This window comes from Oryctolagus cuniculus, chromosome 7 (assembly GCF_964237555.1).
Source record: "Oryctolagus cuniculus chromosome 7, mOryCun1.1, whole genome shotgun sequence".
NCBI lineage: Eukaryota > Metazoa > Chordata > Mammalia > Lagomorpha > Leporidae > Oryctolagus > Oryctolagus cuniculus.
Window position 1 is genome coordinate 52,735,577 of NC_091438.1, and position 21,786 is coordinate 52,757,362.

General features: G+C 50.1%; 1 protein-coding gene across 1 annotated transcript; it reads left to right on the forward strand.

The window, feature by feature from the left end:
- Nucleotides 1–20,533: 20,533 nt before the first annotated feature.
- LOC100346376 (large ribosomal subunit protein eL6-like) lies at nt 20,534–21,442 on the forward strand. Its single transcript, XM_051857361.1, has one exon. It carries the CDS (start codon nt 20,534–20,536, stop codon nt 21,407–21,409), a length of 876 nt encoding a protein of 291 aa, XP_051713321.1. The 3' UTR covers nt 21,410–21,442.
- Nucleotides 21,443–21,786: the final 344 nt, after the last annotated feature.

Sequence of the window (21,786 nt, forward strand, 5' to 3'; positions counted from 1 at the left end):
CATGGGCACTGGGCCACGTGTCTTAGAGGCTTGAGCCTGCTTAATTCTCACCGGAAGTCTGAGCCAAAGGCACGGGTGTCCCGGTTCTACAGGCAAGACAGCTGAGGCTCGCATGTTTTAAGAAACCTGCTTCAATGAGGAAGTGGTGGAACTGAAATTTGCATGCTGGTCTGTGAGAGTCCAAACTGCATTTTAGCCACGGATCCCAAAAGGGTAGGATTCTGACCCAAGAGAGAGGACATAGCCCTCAGGAGGCCATGCTTCTAGCACCCAGGGGTCTGAGCATTGTCTCTTAAAGACGTCTGGGAGTGCTGGCAGCAACACCAGCACCAGGGCCAGCGTTTTTGTTTGTTTGTTTGTTTAAGATTTATTTATTTATTTATTTGAAAGTGTTACACAGAGAGAGGAGAGGCAGAGAGACAGAGAGAGAGGTCTTCCATCCCCATTTGGCCACAACGGCCAGAGCTACACCTATCTGAAGCCAGGAGCCAGGAGCCAGGAGCTTCTTCCAGGTCTTCCACAGGGGTGCAGGGGTCCAAGGACTTGGGCCATCTTCCACTGCTTTCCCAGACCAGAGCTGGATCAGAAGTGGATCAGCCGGGTCTTGAACCGGCGTTCATATGAGATGCCGGCCCTTCAGGTCAGGGCACTAACCAGCTGCACCACAGCGCCGGCCCCAGGGCCAGGGTTTTTAACATGGGCAGAGACAGGGGCTCTGAACACTGAACTCTCTGGTTGGCTTTCTGCTCCTTGGCTAGCACCTGTCTCCAGCTTCCCAGAGACATGGGAGGTGCAGGGGGACAGGGTCCCAGAAGGAGGCCAAGGGAGTCAGGGGCAGCCACCAACTACCTGTTGGGGACAGCCTGCCTCCCTGCCTCCCCACGGAACCTGCTCTACTTGCCTCTGTCTTTGGAGTCCCAGCCACCTATTCCAGGAGGTACCATGTTCCCTCTTTCTCAAGGCAAGGTGTTGCAACCTTTTTCAGAAGGAACTCTGACTTAACCAGGACCAGAGTTATCCCATCCCTCATCCCCTTCTTGTCGCCCAAGACTCTCCGCCCAGCCAAACCACTGGTCTTCCCTGTTGCAGTCCTCTGCCCCCTGCCCTGGTGGGCCAAGAGCTGCCTTTCCAGAATTGTGCTAGGGAAGATGTCGTGAAGGAGGTTGCCACCGGGGGGCAGTGTGGAGCAAAATCCCCTCTGCCTTCTCCAGGGCATTTTTTTTCTCTTTTGCCAAAACCCAGCACAAAACCGCCTCCTGTGGAGGAATTCTAGGGGACCCACAAGCTTTTCATGGAGAGTGTTTATGTTGATTGCCTTCCTTTGTATGGTAAGACAAAGAATAAGCATGCTCAGAATCATTCAGCCTCACCTTTCTAAGGCAAGGTGACTTTGCAAAGCTGTCCTCAGGGCTTGGCCGTGAGTAGCCACGCTTTAGAGACATGGAAGCCACAGTCATTGCACACAAAGGCCACATGACGTTACGGTGGTGTCCAGGCTTTGCGGTGCCTCCAGTGGGACTGAGCGGCCTGTGGTGTCCGGCCGGCCAGGTGCAGAGGGACCTGAATGGTGGCTGTCGTTTTATGAGAAGCAATCAACTTTCAGCAAAACCAGCTCCTTGATTACTTTCAAGACACTTTGAACTTTATTTGTTGTAGCCTTTTGATGATAATAATCTGTACATTTACTTTAGCCTAAGGCTTGTATGACTCAGGAGTGTGTACTCCTAGTTTTACACGTGTACATATTTAAGCAATATCATAAAAAATACCTTCAGTCAACACTGGTGGCCTGTGAGCGTTGTGCTTTGTGATTGATGTCACAGATGTAATCAAACTCACGCTTGGGTAAACATAAGTACTTGGAATCGGGAAAGAAGCATCGGGAAGGTTGGGGGTGTGAACAAGCATGTGTCTTCCTTCGAAGAGGTGGAGTTCCAAGCTATCTCGTGTGGAAATTTGGACTTGGAATCAGCAGAAATGAGATCTGGTCTGGGTTTGGCCACACTGGGAGTTCACTTCACTTCTCCTGGCCTCAGCAGCTTCTTCTGCATGTTTGTTTTTATTTATTTTCCTTTTTTTAATTAAAGATTTATTTATTTGTTTGAAAGATAGAGTTACAGAGAGAGAGAAAGAAATCTTCATCAGCTGGTTTACTCCCCAGTTGGCCACAATGGTCAAGGCTGGGCCAGGCCAAAGCCAGGAGCCTGGAACTCCATCCAGGTGGCCCATGAGGGTGCAAGGGCCCTAGAACTTGGGCCACCTTCCACTGCTCTCCCAGGCACATTAGCAGGATCGGAAGTGGAACAACCAGCACTCGAACCAGTGCCAGGCTGCTGAAGCTTCTGTGGTGCAAGGCCAGCCCCTGTTTGCATTCCTGATATTCGTGCTGCCAGTGGCTCAGCAAGCTTCCTGGGGGTCTGGCCATTGGGCCATTTATCTGCTCCTAGGAGCTGGAGGGGTGAGGGGCTGGCAGGGGATGAGCAGGTATTCCAATCAGGAAATGGCCTTGACCTTCACAAAACCACCAGAGTGTCTGACTGCAGCCAGCCCCCAGCACCTTCTTCCAATGAAGCCGCTGATCACTGTCTGTGAGATCATCACTGGGAATCGGGGGCCCCAGCCCATGGCAGGTCTTACCAAAAGGAAGCCATGCTGCTCCGTGCTGTCTTGGATCGTCCTCCCTCATCAACACACACAGTTCATATGGATCCATCAGACTGGAGATTCCATAGGCCTGGCACTTACACAGAGGTAGGGATAAGGTCAAAGCCATCTGTGATCGGTGGGACCTCAGTTCTCTGGGACTAGGTGCCTTCTGCCACGAACACCGCAGGGTGGTGAGCTCCTCAGCCTCCCCTGTCTTCAGGTTCATCATTGACATGAATCACCATCGTTTTTAAATAGCTCTTCACAGTTCATAGAATGTATTCACAGTCACTCTTTGATAATCAGAATAAAGAACTCTAGGAGAAGGTATCTGAGACTCAGAGGTTGATAATGCATCTGGAAACACACAGTTGTACAGTGGACCCCGGAGACCAGAATCCAGAGGTTTTGACTCCAAGTCCTATCTGTCCACCACACAGGTCCGGTTCTACCGGTCCACGGTCCAGGGAAATTTTGCAGCTGTACCCGCATCGAGAACATGTAGGATCTCAGGTGTCCAGGCGTGAAGTGTTAAATTCCCACCTCAACTGTAATGCACCAGGACACCGGGTTGTGTTATGAACAGTGACCCATAGTTGCTTGTCGGTGTGGTTTTAAGTGACTAAAGTTGGAGAGATTTGGCCGTAAAGACTTCCTGTTCCTTGAAAATCTTCTCTTCTTGCTTATCGCTGAGGAAAGTCTTCGAATAGAGGACAAATATTTTCTTTGTACAACAGGTGCCATACTTGATCCTTTTTCCCATGAGTGGGGAGGGCGGGGTAGGGAGCATTAAGGATAAAAAGGAGACTAAAGAAGAAGAAGGAAGTGGGCTGGGGCTCAGAGAGTAAGTGTTGTCTTCTTTCCAGCTCCTGCCAGTGTAGAAAACGCACATAGGCAGTCACAAGGCTCACAGAAAGTGCATTTTATGAGCAATCAACAAGTAGATTTAAGATTCTTTGCATCAAAGTAAGTTGATCTTTTAATTCCATTTTCCATTAGCTTTTTGAAGCCCCTTCATTTAACCCAGGAACCAGACTAGATTGGCGACTCTCAAACCTCTTGTTTTAGAGCAGAGAAGCCTTAAAAATGTATTTATTTATTTGAAAAGCAGAGTTACAGAGAAAGAAGTAAAGACACACATACACATAGAGAGAGAAAGAGAGAGAGAGACATCTTCCATCCACTGGTTCAAGCCCCAAATGCCCACAATGGCCAAGGCTGAGACAGCCAGAAGCCAGGAGTCTAGAGCTTCATCTTGATCTCCCACATGGGTGCAGGGGCCCAAGCACTTGGACCATCTTCCTCTGCTTTCCCAGGTACATTAGCAGGGAGCTAGATGGGCAGTGGAGCAGCCAGGACTTGAACCAATGCCCATATGGGATGCCTGCACTGCAGGTGGGGGCTTAACCTGCTGCACCACAGTGCTGGAACCATCCGACAAGCCTTTTTTTAAAGTGACTCCTCACTTCGAAGCCCAGTACATAGGCAGGAATAAACAAGGTGCTTTAGTCCAAGGCAGAGGAGCCCCATGCATGGTGGTCCGACCTCCTCCTCTTCCTCTCTCCCCGTGCATCTCCTTGGAACCGCAGTGGCTCTCCTGGGCACACTTGGGAATCAGCTGACCAGATCATTGGCAGCTGAGCCCCAGGGAGACCAAGATGAATAGGACTCAGCCTCTGCCAACACGGAGCCCTCCCATGACTTCAGTGCAGTGATAAGGGCTGTGATGGAGGCACGCTGTGGGGGCAGAGAAGAGAGGCCGCCCAGGCTGGGCACAGGAGAGGTGGTGCCGGGGGAACTTGCAGAACACTTCCACAAAAACATAGCGAATAAATCCCGGGTGTAAGATCCAAGGGCAGTGAAGACCAAATCACCTTCTGCAAGGTCACTGCCAAATGGCGCTCATCCTGGAGTCAACGAGGATGCTGGCAGTCTGGAGCCAAGTCAGCGGCAGATGCAGGCGGTCCTGTCTCTGTCTGGCATCCCTGCCAACCAGCCACAGATGCTTGTGGCTCCCTGGGGAGTCACATCACCCCGGGGCTTAGCAGAGACTGCACAGCCTCCTCAAGATGCCCTGGGCAACCCCAGCAAGGGTGCCCACTGTCAGTGTGGGTCAGGGTGGCAGGATATCCCCGAGCAGCCCCAGGCCAAGGCTGCCTCCCCCAGCCCCTGCCTCACCCCTCCTGCTTGTGATTCAGCTGCTCCTGGCTCCAGGGGCTTCCCCCACAACCCCCACTCTACCTCTCCTGCTGGCTGTCTCTTCTCCCACCCTCCCTTCTCCTTCTTCCTTCACATTCCACCTTCTTTTCTCTGTCTCCTGTGCCTCTGTCTCATGCCCTTCCTTTCTCTGAAATCCAGCATATGGATATTTTAAAGATTTATTTATTTATTTGAAAGAGTTATACAGAGAGAGAAGGAGAAGCAGAGGGAGAGAGAGAGAGAGAGAGAGAGGTCTTTCATCTGCTGGTTCACTCCCCAGTTGGCCACAACGGCCGGAGCTGTGCTGATCTGAAGCCAGGAGCCAGGAGCTTCTTCCGGGTCTCCCATGTGGGTGCAGGGGCCCAAGGACTTGAGCCATCTTCTACTGCTTTCCCAGGCCACAGCAGAGAGTTGGATTGGAAGTGGAGCAGCTGGGACTCGAACTGGTGCCCAAAGGGGGTGCCGGCACTGCAGGTGGCGGCTTTACCTGCTAAGCCACAGCACCAGCCCCAATGCCTGGGTTTAATGCCCACCTCTGGCTCCTGCCCCCAGGATCAGCATTAGCTGATGGGGGACCTGGTTTGAGTTTTTGGCTCCCAGCTTTGGCAGCTGTTGCAGGCACCTGGGCAGTGAACCAGCAGATGGGAGTTTTCTTGTTCTCTGTCTCTGTGTCTCTGTCTCTGTCTCTCTCTCTCTCTCTCTCTCTCTCTGTATGTCTGGCTCTCAAATCAATACATTTAAAATTTTTTAATAAATAAAATTATAAAAAGGGGAAAAATCGAGAAGTCAAACCAAGGAGCAGCTGATGGAAGCCAAAACAACCTCCTTTTTACGGACAAAAGTGCGTTCTCTCGGGAAGAGAGCTGGCACGGGAGCTGTGGGCCTGTGGGGAGCAGAGGTGGAGAGTGGCCCAGCAGGCCCGGTGAATTCTACCCAAACTCAGCAGGAAGACTGTTCCCAGGGGAGGCTCAGGGATGAGAGGGAGCGAGGCCAGAGCTGCTGGATGAGGAAACATCAAACAACTTTCAAAGCCCATTTGTTAACCTGCTCCACCGCTGTCTTTGCTACCACCCCCAAAGCAGCGACCGTCTGCTGCCTAGGCCAGCTGGCCAGGTACACAGTGTCTAGGGACAGAGTCTTTCCATGGAGAGAGCAGGGGCCCTCTGTGGCTGGGTTCAGGGCTGCACTGGGTTTGAAGGGACCCACGGCTGGCTCAGGTGGGACAGGATGCCAGTTGGGGTGTGTGCAGACTTGCACGTGTGCATTTTTCTGGGGGATGACCAGAGTTTCAGGGACTGTGGAGTGGGATTCTCACCCTCAAAGCACTAAGGATGGCGGTTCCCAGAGTGGAAGGAGCTGGGGTGCTTTGGCGGCAGGTCTGTCCTCACGTCTTTGAAGGGCAGTGAGTGAAGGCAGGTGTTCCCGCTATTCTGCAGGAGCTCTCAACAGGGAACTGGAACCAATGGGTCAAGTTTCAGGGAGGCCAATTTCAGCTCAATATACAGACCAACTATTTGAATGGTGTGAAAATAAGGCAGATGGTTGCCCAAAACACTGTTTTCTTTGTGGCTAAAGTATCTAACAAGCAACCATCACTGGTGTTGTGGTTCAAGAGAGACAGAAGGCCTCTTGGGTCTGCTGCAGCTCTAAGCTGGACTGACTGAGGGCAGGCTGTGGCTTCTAACATCCTCTCATATGAAACAACGAGGGAGAAGGAAAAGGGGAGCTGTACTTATCCCATGGTTTGAATTGTGGAATGAACCCCTGTGGGTGCTGGCGTGGCAGCATAGCAGGTTAACTTGGCATCCCCACGGGCACTGAGCCCCGGCTTGCACCACTTCTGATCCATCTCCCTGCTAATGTGCCTGGGAAAGCAGCAGAAGATGGCCCGAGTGCTTAGGCGCCTGCCGCCAATGTGGGAAACCCAGATGGAGTTCCAGGCTCCTGGCTTCAGCCTGGCCCAGCTAGAGAGTGACCCCAGCTAGCTGGGCCATTTTTGGGGACTAAACCAGCAAATGGAAGATGTGTGTGTGTGTGTGTGTGTGTGTGTGTGTGTGTCCTTCGCTCTCTGTAACTCTGCCTTTCAAATAAATAAATCTTTCAAAAAGGAAAAAGAAAGAAAGAACCCCTGGGTGGGAAACGCTTGAAGCTGACTGGCTTTGAGCTCCTCTCTCAGTGGAAGGGGCACGTCCCCAGCTTTGTAGAACCTCAGCGCTCAGGTCTTTAAGAGCTTGGCCAACGTAGAATGTTCCTGACTTTAAACCACTGGCCTCGGCTGGTGCCTGAAAAACCACAGAACTGGCCTTTATGGTCTCTCTTGTAGGGAGTTCTTCTCGAGTATTTTCTGGATCAGAGAGCTTGAAGCATTTCTAAATTTTCTCCCAAGTTATTTTTGCAGTTTGCCTAAGAAAAACGTTAATTATGTATATGCTCTTATTTGTAAGTTCAATATTTCTATAAAAAAAAAGTTGCACCACACAGAAGATGCCACTCTTCTGGGAGACCTCAGGCTGGACTTTGCAGACATAATCTGAGTATGGATCAAGCATTCACCCAACTAGGCCATGTTGACAGATGGCTTATCGTCGACGATTCCTGAAACCGTGTACGCACTTGCTCTTCCAGTGTGAACACACCCTCTACCAAGTCGGTCTGCTTTGTCTGTTACACTTTTTAATTCCACAGACACTGGCTTCTTATGGATCTTCCACTTAAAAGGAACATTTGACATGGAATGCAGCGTCCTGTGGTTTTCAACGTGTCTGAATCCAGCAAGTAAACAGACATAATATTTCAAAGGGAAAGTAAACAGCTATGGCCCTTTCTATCAAAAAAAAAAAAAAAAAAAAATGGAAGCGAGCTGCTGTGGAAGAAACAATAGACTCCGAGCAGCCTAATCTAGATGATCACAAAACTACCACAAAGTTGTTTCATAGGGGCAAACACTGCCTCTTATCCTGGTTTTCTTTATTTGTGAAGTTGCCACACCCTCGCCAGCCACCTGGAGGGAGCTGGCAAATTTCCCACAGGCAGAATCAGTCGTGGGAGCCCTGTGGGCAGGGCAGAATACATCCTGGAGGCCCTCCGAGAGCGGCGGGACCGGCCTCCACCACCGCCAGCCCCAGGCCTTCCCAGTGGGCCCCCTACTGGCTTCCAACTTCAACAGGGCTGAGCCCCCAGTGCTGGACAGAACTCAAGCCCTGGGCCCTGGAATCCGGCAGGTGAGCTTTGAAGTGTAGCGCATGGGGCTCCTGTGGTGGGAACCACTGCCCGCCTGGCCTGCAGTCCCCCGCTTCCTGCAGGGGTGAAGCAGGAGGCTGCCTGCACCCTGGATGGAGCTGGGTGCTGCTCCTGCAGGAAGGGAGGCGAACCCTCGCTGCTTAGCGAGGAGGGTGCAGAGGCCGGGCTGTGGAGGGAGCCCAGGAGTCAGGGAAAGCAGTGGGAAGCTGGCAGCTCCCTCTTCTTGTCTGGACAGGTCTTATGACCTCTGTCTTCTTGGAGGCCTGCAGTGGCTAAAGGGGAAACCTGACCTTGGTCATGGCACTGCCCAGCACCTGCCCCACGCCTTCCAGATGTAGCGGGCTTCAGCCCCCTCGATTCTCTCGATTCTCCTAACAGCCCTGGGAGAAGGGGGCTGGGCAGGCGCCCTCATTACCCCGGTTTTGCTCCTGAGTCTTAACACTGTTGGGAATTTGCTCAAGGTCACACTGCACAGTCAGAGTCTGAAATCGGATCTGCTAACACCCAAATGCAATCTCTTTCTGGCATTCACGCTGCCTCGACCTGCACCCCAGAGAGGCCTCAAGTGCACCGGACATTCACAAAGGAGGTCGCCGGTGGTGAATCGCTTTGTTGAACCCTGATATCCTTCCATGAGATCAGCTGCACTGGTCCACTGTCAATGCGATGTCTGAGCAATAGTTGAGATCACAAAGCCCAGAGACACCCAACGGCTGGCTTAGGGACACACAACCAAGCCAGGGTGCTCTTAAGAGTCCCGAGGAGTGCTCTCCAAGGGTAAAGGGTTTAGCCAGCTCCTAACTCTGCTTTGGTTTATGCTAGTCAGCTCTGTGTCTCTGTTGGAGGCAACTTGTTTCTGGGTGGCAAAAAGGGGAGTACAGTGGTAAAGATGGCCCCAACAGCTCACCAGTGCAGGTGGGGCTCAAGTCCTGCAGGACCTAAGACCATGGCCCCGTGGAGGAAACGGGTGGAATTGGCTGTCCAACCAAAGGGGAAAATCTTTTAAATATTTTTGCTTTCTTCAAGACTTCTTTCTTCAAGACTTTCTTCAAGACTGCTCAGCTTTTAAAGAAGATGGGAAAGGGGACCGATATTGTGACATAGCAGGCTAAGCCTCCGCCTGCAGCACTGACATCCCATAGGGGCACTGGTTCGAGTCCCGCTGCTCCACTGCAAATGTAGCTCTCTGCTAATGGAGCCTGGGAAAGCAACGGAGGATGATGCAAGTGCTTGGTTCCCTGCACCCCTGTAGGAGACATGGAAGAAATTCCTGGTTCCTGGCCCTGGCCTGGTCTAGCTCTGGACACTGCAGCCACTTGGGAAGTGAACCAACAGATGGAAAATTCTCTCTCTCTCTCTCTCTCTCTCTCTCTCTCTCTACCCCCTTCCTTCTAACTCTGCCTTTCATATAAATAAATCTGATTTTTTTTAAAAAGAAGGTGGGCAAGCAGGTTGTTTGTTTATTTATTTTAATGAGAACAAAAGAGACATGATACAACACAACAGTTCACTATGGGACCCCCAAAGGGGGGGATAGCAACAAGGGATCATAGAGCACTAGATCCATTGGCCTATTTTTTGTGTGTGTGTATTTATTATTTGACAGAGTTGGTGAGAGAGAGAGACAGAGAGAAAGGTCTTCCTTCCGTTGGCTCACTCCCCAGATGGCCTCAACAGCTGGAACTACACCGATCCGAAGCCAGGAGCCCGATGCTTCTTCCTGGTCTCCCGTGCAGGTGCAGGGCCCAAGCACTTGGACCATCCTCCACTGCCCTCCCGGGCCACAGCAGAGAGCTGGACTGGAAGAGGAGCAACCGAGACTAGAACCCAGTGGCCATATGGGATGCTGGCGCCACAGGCAGAGGATTAACCAAGTGAGCCACAGAGCCGGCCCCCATTGGTCTATTTTTAAAGACTTATTTATTTATTTGAAAGACAGAGTGACTGGGCAGGGGGGGAGAAAGAAAGGGAGAGGGACCTTCCATCTACTAATTCACTCCCTAAATGGCCACAAATGGCTAAAGCCAGGAGCCTGGAGGCCCATCTGGGTCTCCTGCATGGGTGGTAAGGGCCCTAGCACTTGGGTCATCTTTCACTGCTTTCCCAGGTCTATTAGCAGGGAGGTGGATAGGAAGCGGAGCAGCCAGGGCTCCAACCAGGGCTCTGATATGGGGTGATGGCATTGCAGGCAGCAGCTTAACCCATTGCATCATAATGCCGGCCCCCTGAGCACTGGATTTGGAATCCACTGGGCTGTGTGATCTTGGGCAAGTCACTCAGCCTCTCTGAGCATCAGTCTCCTCCTGCATGGACACTGTGCCTCCTCATGAAGTGACAGTGATGAGCATGCAACAGTTACCCCAGAGGAAAAGGTCAGCCCTGGAACACGTTGGTCACTCCTTTGTCAGAGCCCTTTCTGTGTTGCAGTCTTGTTTTCTGCTTGCTTCACTGGGTCTCCTCTCCTGATGGGGACACTAGCACCTGCCACACTAGAGTTCAATGCACGTTTCTCTCTCTCTTTTTAAAGATTTATTTATTTGAAAGTCAGAGTTACACAGAGAGAAGGAGAGGCAGAGAGAGAGAGAGAGAGAGGTCTTCCATCCGATGGAGCTTCCTCCTGGTCTCCCACGCGGGTACAGGGGCCCAAGGACTTGGGTCATCTTCTGCTGCTTTCCCAGGACACAGCAGAGAGCTGGATCAGAAGTGGAGCAGCCGGGACTAGAACCGGAGCCCAAATGAGATGCCGGCGCTTCAGGCCAGGGTGTTAACCCGCTGAGCCACAGCGCCAGCCCTGAATGTTTCTCAAATTAAAAAGTAAATAAATGAATGGAGAAATCTGAAAAGCATCTTGCAGGCCTTATGCCTTTCTTTACATGGATGTACACATGTGTTAGAATGCAGGCAAATTCATTCTCTGAGCCAAAAAGAATGGAATATTTGCGGGACCATCCAAGGTGGCACAGAGCACTTTGCGCTCTTGACCCTGCTGCTTTGGTACAATACTCTTTATCCCTGGTGAGGTTGGCTTTCCCTACAAGCCTTTCGTCAATGCTCCATTCACTGAGTTCTCCCAGATGGACACTCTCAATTCTGTCTCACAGATGGAGAAACGGAGGCCCCACAGTGGCTCGGGGTGCCTGGCCATGGGCACAGAGGGAACAAGGCAGTGAGCAGGGGCTACACACGTGGCCCAGTGGGAACACAGAATCCACACCAATTCACTAAAACGTTTACTGAGCACCGATCATGTGCCGGGCACCGAATTTGTAAGTTAATATATTGGTTGGGGGGAGCACACAACAAATACCTGTGTGGCCAGGCCACTCCAGAGAAGGCACCCATGCCCCAAGGGCTTGGGTCCACCCTGCTCCTCCCCTCCCCAGGATGGTCCTGGTCCTGCTGCCCCCTCTTCTCTGTGGCTGCAGCCCCAGGGCCTTGCACTTCTGAGTATGGTCAAGCAAGGGGAGAAACTCATACCCTGTGACCCTGGGGACACGGCCAGTGTCTCTACTTCCCCCCTGCCTGGCAGTTGCCCAAGACATGAGTCCATGGGCTGCTTCTTCACTGCTGAGGTTCTGGGACCCCCAGGAGACCACAGCCTAGGACCAGGCAGCTGTGGGCCCCCAGGTGTATGAGCATGCTCCGAGCACACACTGTTTCCTAGTGAAGGCTGGAAACAGACACAGCCAAGCAGGCCTCTGTCCAGACAGAGCAGAAAATAAGAAGTGCCAGAGGGAGAATCAGACACAGGGGAGGGTGGAGCAAGAGGAAGTGTCTGGAGACAGCTCCTGGCTGAGTGCTTTGGGTGTACGTGTGGTCCAAGGCTGCTGAGTCCAAGTATGGCTGAGCTGGAAAGGTGTCGCTCCCCCTCTTCGTGGAGGAACGACACTAAGCCCTGCCCAGGCTTCATATCCAAGTCACGGCACCATTATGTCGCTCCCCATCTTCGTGGAGGAACGACACAGGACCCTACGCTGTTCTTTTGTCTGCTCGGCCCTCCCCGGGTTTGCTGCTGGTTCTTCCCGGGTTGGCTACCGACCCTTCCACCTCCGTGGAAGGGCGGTTCCCCCTGCCACTTTCCCCACTTCCGCAGGGGAGCGGCACACCGCCGGCCGGCTCTCTCGGGGGCTGCTCAGGTGTTCCTTCAGATAGATGTTCCTGGTGCATGTTGTCTCTCTCCTCCTTTATAGTCCTCTTCCGCCAATCCCAACTCTGCTACCCACACGCCGAGTACGCTGCTCTCCTCCAATCAGGAGCAGGTCCTGCTGTTTATTGGTTGAACTGGAGGCAGCTGTGTAGAAGCTGTTTCCTCCTCTCCCAGCGCCATATTGTGGGAGAGCAGATGCATAGAATAAGTCTTAATTCCAGTAACAGTCTAGTCCGAGTTGCTCCCCACAGAAAGGGTTTTAGCTCATCCGGTCCGCATGATGGCCCAGAGAAGGAGGAGACCCAGGGACCCACCGAAGCTGCATAGCAGGACACATTCCATGCGTAGCTGGGCCATTCTCTGGAGCATGTACTTGGGTCTGGCCGTCCAGGGATCTGATAATCATGGTCCTCACCATCCTCCATAATCCCCACTGCTCTCCCTGCTGTGTTGCTGGTAGGAAACAAGCTTTTCAGGTGGCATTCTAAATTGGCCCTGGTCCGGAATCATCGCAGAACCCAATGTTCAACCACTGTTGGGAGACTGCAATTCCGGGGAGGAAGCACCAACAGTCCCTCACCACGGGCGCAGGACTGCTCGGCTTGGGACACGACCAGCTTCCGCTGCTCCAGGACCATGATGTCAGTCGGGGACACCCATGAGGCCAGCAGAGTGCACGAGGCATTCTGTGTGGTACAGCCCTGAGGGGGCCGCCTGCGCCAGCCTCCTGGAAAGAGGGGCTTTGCTCTGGACCCCCATTTAAAGCTTCTCCTCTGGTCCAGGGTTATTACAGCCACGCATCCTTCCTCCTCCGCCTGATGGCAATGGAGCGAAAGTAACAAAGGAAGTGAAGTGAAGATCCCAGGGCTTGCATCTTGGCTGTGCTGTTCATGACGTGTGGGACCCTGACCCAGTCCTGTTACCTCTCTGGGTTTCCTCCTTAGTTGTGAAATGAAAGAGCAGAGTGGCTGGATCACACCCCCCAGATCCTTCTAATTCTCAAACTCTCCAGCTCGTAGAAACTTGAGAAGGTTCTGTCTTGGGCAGGTACAGGCCCTACTGGTTAAGATGCCCATGTTCCATTCCAGAATATCTGAGTTACGCAGTTGGCTCCAGCTCCTGACTCTAGCTTCCTGCTAATGTAGGCTCTGAGAGGCAGGGGTGATGGCTCAAGTCACTGGACCCCTGCTACCATGTTGCAAAACCTGGATTGAATTCCTGACTCCAAGCTTTGACCTTGGCCCAGCCCTGGTTGTGGATGGCATTCGGACAGTGAATCAGCAGATGGAAGATTCTCTGTCTCTCCATCTCTCTCTATCACTATCACTGCCTATTTTAAAAAGAAGGAAAGAAAAAGCACTGGGCCCCCAGCCCACGGGTCCGAGGACCTTCTCCTTGCATGGTTTCCCTCTGTGGCACTGATCTCCACTTTTGACCACAGGAATCCTCACCCACTGAATGTGGGACTGGGGAATGCCGCCCACTGTACCGAGCAGAAAGGCCAGGCTGCCCGGGGAACTCCTCAGTTTTACTTCCAATTCTTCACCTAAGAGATATGCAACCCTTGGTAGCACCAAGCTAACCAAAGTGAAGCCATTTTCACTATGGGGTAAACAATTCATTTTTATTGCATCTCAAGGATTTCAGCAAAGAAATCACTCAGTTTTTTGGATACTAAGGAAACTTCATTTAAGTTATCGCAATTTTTCTCCTCATTCTTGTCACTGAAACTTCTTTTTATACTCAAGGTATGAACCTACACATTATTATTATTATTATTTGAAGGGCAGAGTGACACACACAGAGGCAGCTCTTCCATCTGCTGATTCACTCTCCAAATGGCTACAGTGGTAGGGACTGGGCCAGACCAAAGCCCAGGAGCTGGGAACTCCATCTGAGTCTCCCACATGGGTGGCAGGGACCCAAGGATTTGGGCCATCTTGCAGTGTTTCCCAGGCCATTAGCATGGAGCTTGATTAGAGGTGGAGCAGCAGGAACTTGAACCAGTGCTCTGTTATGGGATGCCGGGGTCCCAACAACACTGCTGCCACAACACTGGCCCCTGAACCCGCAGTTTGACCTTGTAGATATACTTATGAGTGAGAACAGGAGGGCAGGGACTTTCCTGTTCTCTGTTGTTATACATGCTTCCTTGAACTCAATGCCACGTGCCCTTGTGAAGGGTACAGCCTGTACAACCACTTATGGCAGCCACAGTTCTTTTTTTTTTTTTTTAAGATTTATTTATTTGAAAATCAGAGTTACAGAGAAGAGGAGGCAGAGGCAGAGAGAGAGAGAGAGAGAGAGAGAGAGAGAGAGATCTTCTATCCACTGGTTCACTCCCCAAAAGACTGCAACAGCCAGGATTGGATCAGGTCAAAGCCAAGAACCAGGAGTTTCATCAAGGTCTCCCATTTGGTGTAGGGACCCAAGTACTTGGGCCATCTTCTGCTGCTTTCCCAGGCACATTAGCAGGGAGCTGGATCAGCAGTGGAGCAGAAAGAACTGGAACCGGTGCCCATATGGAATTCCAGTGCTGCAGGCAGAGACCTAATGCTATGCCCAGCGTCAGCCCCAGCCACAGTTCTTATAGTGGCCCATCCCATGCTTTCCTTAAACAAGAGTCTACCTTTCTTTATGACTTCTTGGCCCCAGTCACCGAGACAGGAGCCTTAAGTGTATAGTTCCTTTAACAAAGTTAAGATGTGTTGGGCTGGCGTTTTGGCACAGCAGGGTGAGCTGCTGCTTGGGTTGCCCACAGCCCTTCTCAAAGTGCCTGGGATCAACTCCTCCCTCCACCCTGATCCAGCCTCACGGCAATGCACACTCTTAGAGGAAGCAGATGGTGGCTCAATACTGTCTGTTTTTCATGTGTGTGGGGTGCTGCCGGCTTTGGCTGATGAGGCAACCAGGGAGACACGGTGTGTTCCAGGTATCTCTCACCCTCCGGCAGGCTAGCCTGGGCCTGCTTCCTGGTCAGGCTGAGGCATGACAGAGAGGTGGAGATACCTATGGCCCACTGAGGTCTAGCCTCGTGGAGCCTTCTCCCTTGTTCAATAGGCCACAGAAAGCTCCGTGCAGTGAGGCAATACTGTGCTTTATGTTCCATAAAGAACAGAGGGCATCCGGGCAACCAGGCCCCCATCCCCAACTCCTCCTGAGCCCAGCTGACTGCCAGCCCCTCGCCCCTGGACCTCCCAGCGCTCCCTCTCCAGGTGGTCAGACCCCAGCTCCAAATATGCGCACATCCGTATAGGTGGGCTTTCTGTCATTTTAAGTAGAACCTCTGAGAGGAGCTTCCTGGGAAGGAAAAGATTTATCTTGCCTTGGAGATTCACAGCCCATGATTGGGTGGCCCCATTAGTTAATGGCATCTGATGGAAGCTGGCAATGGCAGAGCAGGTGACCACATGGTGAGCCAGGAAGTAGAGAAGGAAGCCAGGCCAAACTAGGCTTAACTAACCCATCCTTTACAACAACTGACTTCCAAGGGCAAGTTCCCAGTGGCCGGAAGTCCTCTCATTAACCTCCTGTCTAGCTGCCATAATAAAATCAAGTCTCCATCCTGATTCATCAACCTTTCATGTTAATCCATCCACTGCTAACATCAGACCTTGGAGTTAGAATGTCTGCACGAGTTTGGGGAACCAAGTCCTATTCAATCCATAATAACACCTTCCCTATCTCAAGTAAAAAGTGTGCATGTATCCCCTTCATCAGTTGTCATCTTCAATCACCCTCCCCCCATTCTCAGAGAATTCATTCTAACCAAAAGAATATAAACGACAGAAACATGTCTATAATATAAGAAGAATGCAGAACAGAGCTGTTTGCAACACTGAGCTGGAGGCAAGGTCATTGTCAAGGAAAGGGAGAGAATTTGGCTAACTGCTACTTGTGGTGGGTGGATGTTCAAATAAATGATGACTATGAAGACTGCGTAACAATATTTAAAAAGCTGTATGAGATCAAGTGATTGAAGAAGTAAGATACCAACCACACATAAAAGGGTACTTCAAAAGTTTCACAGAAGATACAGTTAAAAGACAAGTCCATTTTGGTGCAAAAAATTGAAATCCATACCTAAGAGGAATTTGAAAGAAGTTCATGGTGGAGGTGTGTTATGCAAAAACTGCATGGATTTCAAAACATTCTGGCTTAAAATAAGTTTACATTTTAATTCCATTTTCCACAAACTTTTTGAAGTTCCTTTATGCAAGCCCATTATAAGTATGTCAGCAAAAAGCTGTATCATGTAAAACTGGGGAAATGTAAAGTCTGGGAGTGGTACAATGCCATCGTACCAATGCACCTGTTTGTGTAAGACACTACCATTAGAGGAAACCAGGTGAAAGGTACATGGAATCTCTCTTTTTAGGCAACTGCCTGTGAAAGTAAAAGGAATATTATCGTGAAAGCAACCTTGGAAGAACTTTCAAAATGGGGCTAGGAGCCATTAAGGGGACAGGAATTATACACGATTCCACCTGCTGCCTGGAACGTGAACGTCAATCCCCTCCACACTTGGACACTGGGCACCTGGAGTGGTCAGAACAAATGGACAACTCCACTGTGCCCCGAGTTCCGAGAGGCAAGCCAGGAGCTTACGGACTCTTGCTTAATGGGCACGCCCATTCTGTTTATACCTTGTTTTATCTTCTACCAGTCAGGTAGCTCCTGTTCCATCCCAATATCCAACAGGCCCTCTACTGTCCCACTTTTCCTGCCTTCCTCAGAACACTGATTCAAACCTGCCTGAACCTGTGTCTCCCAAATTGCAATTCCTGATGCAAAACAAAGTCCTTTCAACCCTGGCAGTTTTTTGAGTTTGGATTGATCAACAATAGCTGTTTCAAAATGCAATTTTTTTTCAAGTCCCAAAATTTACACAGAAATAAAAAGCTTGAAAAAATTAAAATGGGTTTATTATGTAACAGATACATGGATGATTTTCTGTCTTTCTAATTTTTCCATTTTTAAAAAGTTATATGAAAGGGAAATAGTTACTGTGTTTTACAATTTTTATTTATTTGTTTATTTTATTTGAGAGAAATAGAGAGCTTCAATCCCTGGTTCACTTCCCCAGTGCTGGCAGCAACCAGGGCTGGCCAGGCTGAAGCTGTGAACCAGGAACTCAATCCAGATCACCTACGCAGGCAGGTGACCTTGGGTGGGGGGGCAGGTAGTTGAGCCATCAGCTGCTACCTCCTGGGGTGAGCATTAGCAGGAAGCTGGAATTAAGAGTAGAGCCAGGACTCAAACAAGGCATCCCAATAAGGGATGCAAGTGTCCTAAGTGGTGTCTTAACTGCTAGGCCAGACACCCAACTCAGATTTTTAAATAAAGACATCCTAGATCTCCTCTGTTAATTCTGAATGCGTCCTTGCTGGGCAGTGTCTCTCCTTCCCCCTTTGTCATTGCCTGCGAAACAGCCCACTCCCTGAAGGCGGGGCTGTGCGCAGTCACTTTCATCCACCTTCCCCTCTCCCCTTCCACACCCAGGGCTTCACACAGAACTTACTCATATATCCAACAAATATGTATTGATCCAAACACTCTGCTGGACACCGGGGGCCCACAAGCAAGCATGTCAAGGTGCTGGATGGAGCACTTACTGTCAAAGAGCTACAGCCTGTAGACAGATATGCGTTAGCTACAATACAGCAAAGCCACATAAAAGCAAGGACAAGGATGGCGAGAGCACGGAAAACGTAGTGCCATCCATGTCTGTGGTTGCAGGAAAGACTTCATAGAGGTGATACCCGGGCTGGACCAAGGGGTAAGTAGAAGTTCATCAGGGAGCCAACTCAGGAGAGAATTTCTAGACAAAAGGATGGCCTTGGACAGATATGAGGAAACAGAAGAGCACAGTGGGCACCTTGAGTTTTATCCTGCAGATACTTTAAATAAAAGTACTTTTAACCAGAATTACATCAACATTAATGAATTTTGGATAAGAAAATATTTTCCAGCATGAGCTCTGTTGAGCCAATTTATTCCCTTTATTAATTTTCTAATATAAAGCAGTTAAATACATTTTTATTATTTCCATTTTTATGCTGCCAGAATTATTTTTGCCACATTTTTTTCTTTCTTACTGCACTACATAGATTTCACTCATTGATCTGTTTGTTAAGTTCACTTCACATTGTACTGAGTAAAGCTTGAATCATTATGGTGTATAAATGCCTTTATTTCTATCAACTTTCCTGAATCAAATTTGATATGAAATAATGTATCTGGGACATTGTATTACTTTGTTAACTTTGTGGTTAGAAGACAATCTTACTAAGTACATTCTTTGTCATTGTCACTTTTAGTTCATTTTGATTATTCTATCAGCAATATTCAGTATGAACTGAATAGATTACTGAGCATTGGATTTCTTAGGTCATCCGAGAGCACTGGTGAGTTTGTGAAACACAGTGAGACAGATGACAGATGGAGAGAAAAGAGGCCAGACTAAGAGAAAGTGCATCGCTTCTAACCAAGCACAAATACAGGGAGGGGTCCTACTGCCTTCAAGGGCCAAAACAGGAGGGCAGAAAAGGGGCCTCTTAGCAAAATGTGAGACCAAAGGAGTAGGGTCAAAGAAGTGGGGCAAAACATCCTGCTGCAGCCTGGCATCTAAGGGAAATGGGGAGGAGTCCATTGTTGAGGAATTTGGGGCTCCTGAGAGAAGTGGGTGAGAGACCTAAGGGTCCTTGCATGCTAAACTAAAGAGTTTGGGCTTTGCGCAGAGATAATAACAGCCAATAATCCTACATGTGGATAAAAAATAAATCAAGTGGTACAGATGGACTGTTTCTTAAAAATGTGATCAAACCAGCCCCAGCCCTCCCCATAGCTGGTCCTAATCCCAAAGTAAAGGAAACCATTTCTTTCTTCATATCTTCAACAGATGACCTTCAAATCCTAAAAAATGCACCCAGATGGTTTTTTTCTTAATTCTTTAACTTTAGACATTATCTATCAACTTCTTGCTATGAAATACAGATTAGCTCCAAATGGGTGACAAATTCATACTAGACTTGCCCTCCTGTGGAAAACAATCTTAAAACTATGAGGCAATTATTTTCTAGTACTGAACGACAGGCAGTACAATACCAGGATCCTTGAGAAAACAGGAATGTGCAAAGTAAGACTCACAGTGATCCGGCTTTCTGCCTACAGACACTTTCCTTCCACAGCACAAAGAGGTTAAGTGCAAGCTGAGTGGCAGAGGCTGGCATTCTGGGCTGCTCAAACAGCTGGAATAGGTGGGAGCAGATCAAGGAAAAACAGGGAGCTACACATGGTTGGGAGGGGGGGTAGAAATCTAGGTAAGCATTGTCCCTGGATCTTGGTCAAGGCCTGGGCTGTGTAAGAACTGGGTAAGACTCCATATTGCCCAGCAAAGACTACCTGTACAGGGCTGAGAGTGGAAAGTAATACGAGAGAACATACAAATTTCAAGACAATGAAATTCCAGTCAGCGTGGAGAGACTTCACTGAGCACCCCCCAGGCATTCCACGGTGATACAAGGTCAGGCTTCAGGAGTGTGGAATACATTCCAGGTTACAGGGCATGCTCCAGGGTAATAGACTGTTACCACCAAGAACAAAACCAAGCTCCACAGGACAAAAAGGGCATGCTAGTCATCTAAACTGCCTTCCGGAACAAAACTTACCCTCAGGGGAAGATAAGAAAATCCAAGCCCTGTCCAGCGCCGCAGCTCAATAGGCTAATCCTCTGTCTGCAGCGCTGGCACACCAGGTTCTAGTCTGGTCAGGGCACCAGATTCTGTCACAGTTGCCCCTCTTCCAGGCCAGGTCTCTGCTGTGGCCCGGGAGGGCAGTGGAGGATGGCCCAAGTCCTTGGGCCCTGCACCCGCATGGGAGACCAGGAGAAGCACCTGGCTCCTGGCTTCGGATCAGTATGGTGCACCAGCTGCAGCGACCACTGGGTTGGGTGAACCAACGGAAGGAAGACCTTTCTCTCTGTCTCTCTCTCTCTCACTGTCCACTATGCCTGTCAAAGAAAAGAAAGAAAGAAAATCCAAGCTCCTTATAAACTATCATTCACAAAGTCTAGCACGCAATCAAAAATTACTAAACATGTGAAGAAAGAGAATTCACAGTCAAGAAGAAGAGTGGTAATCAGCTTCCAATTGAGATTTTAAAGAAGAGGAAAAAGCATTTGTTTATTTTAGAGGAACCAACCAGGTATCAGGAGGTCTGAGGACCACTCAGGAAGGACTGGCCTGGGAAGAGACATTCAGATCTGTTAGAAGAACATTTGAGTCTTTCCCATCTTGCAAGATGGCAGGTGAAAAAGCTCCAGCTCCAAAGCCGGACGCTACCAAGAAATCTCCAGCCAAGAAAGCTGATCATGCCCGCAGCAAGGCGAAGAAGAAGACCCTCATGGAGAAGAAGCCCAAGAAGGGGAAGCCCCACTGCAGCCGAAACCCCGTCCTGGTGAGAGGGATTGGCAGATACTCCCGGTCCGCCATGTGCTCCAGGAAAGCCCTGTACAAGAGGAAGTATGCGGCTCCCAAGTCCAGGATTGAAAGGAAGAAGAAGAGAGAGAAGGTGCTGGCTACCGTCACGAAACCAGTTGGTGGCGACAAGAATGGTGGCACTAGGGTGGTCAAGCTTCGCAAAATGCCGCGATACTATCCCACTGAAGATGTCCCTTGGAAGATGTTGAGCCACGGCAAAAAGCCCTTCAGTCAGCACGTGAGGAAGCTGCGGGCCAGCATCACCCCTGGGACCATCCTCGTCATCCTCACAGGGCGCCACAGGGGCAAGAGGGTGGTTTTCCTGAAGCAGCTGAGCAGTGGTTTGCTGCTTGTGACTGGGCCTCTTTCCCTGAATCGGGTTCCCCTGCGTAGAACACACCAGAAATTTGTCATCGCCACCTCCATGAAAATTGACATCAGCGGTGTGAAAATCCCGAAGCATCTCACCGATGCTTATTTCAAGAAGAAGAAGGTGCGGGAGCCCAGACACCAGGAAGGCGAGATCTTTGACACGGAGAAGGAGAAATACGAGATAACAGAGCAGTGCAAGGTTGATCAGAAAGCTGTGGATTCGCAAATACTGCCGAAGATCAAGGCTGTGCCGCAGCTCCAGGGATACCTGCAATCTGTCTTTGCTCTAACGAACGGAGTTTACCCTCACAAACTGGTGTTCTGATTTCGGAGGGGAAGCTCATTAAATAACGAACAACAACAACAGCAACAAAAAGAACATTTGAATGGCTCCCCAGGAAGGTGATGCACATGTGTGGTCACACTAAAATCTCTACATACATGTCGGACTGAAAACACCTTAGGTGGCATTCTAACTACCCCTTCTTGTCACTCCCAAGAGAACTAGGACTCAGAAAGCTAAATGATTTCCCTAAGATTCCACAGACATTTTGAAGGTGAAGTGGGATTAGAACCCAAGCCTCATAACTTTCCTGTGTCATGTGGCTTCCCTGTGACCATCTTGTGCTACATCAGAGTCTCTGAGATGACTAAGTACATGCATTCTTACAGGGGAAGTCCCCAGCCATAGCTTCTGAGACA

Excerpts from the sequence above, each read along its gene's own strand:
- LOC100346376 (XM_051857361.1), top strand. The coding sequence starts at position 20,534 with ATGGCAGGTGAAAAAGCTCCAGCTCCAAAGCCGGACGCTACCAAGAAA.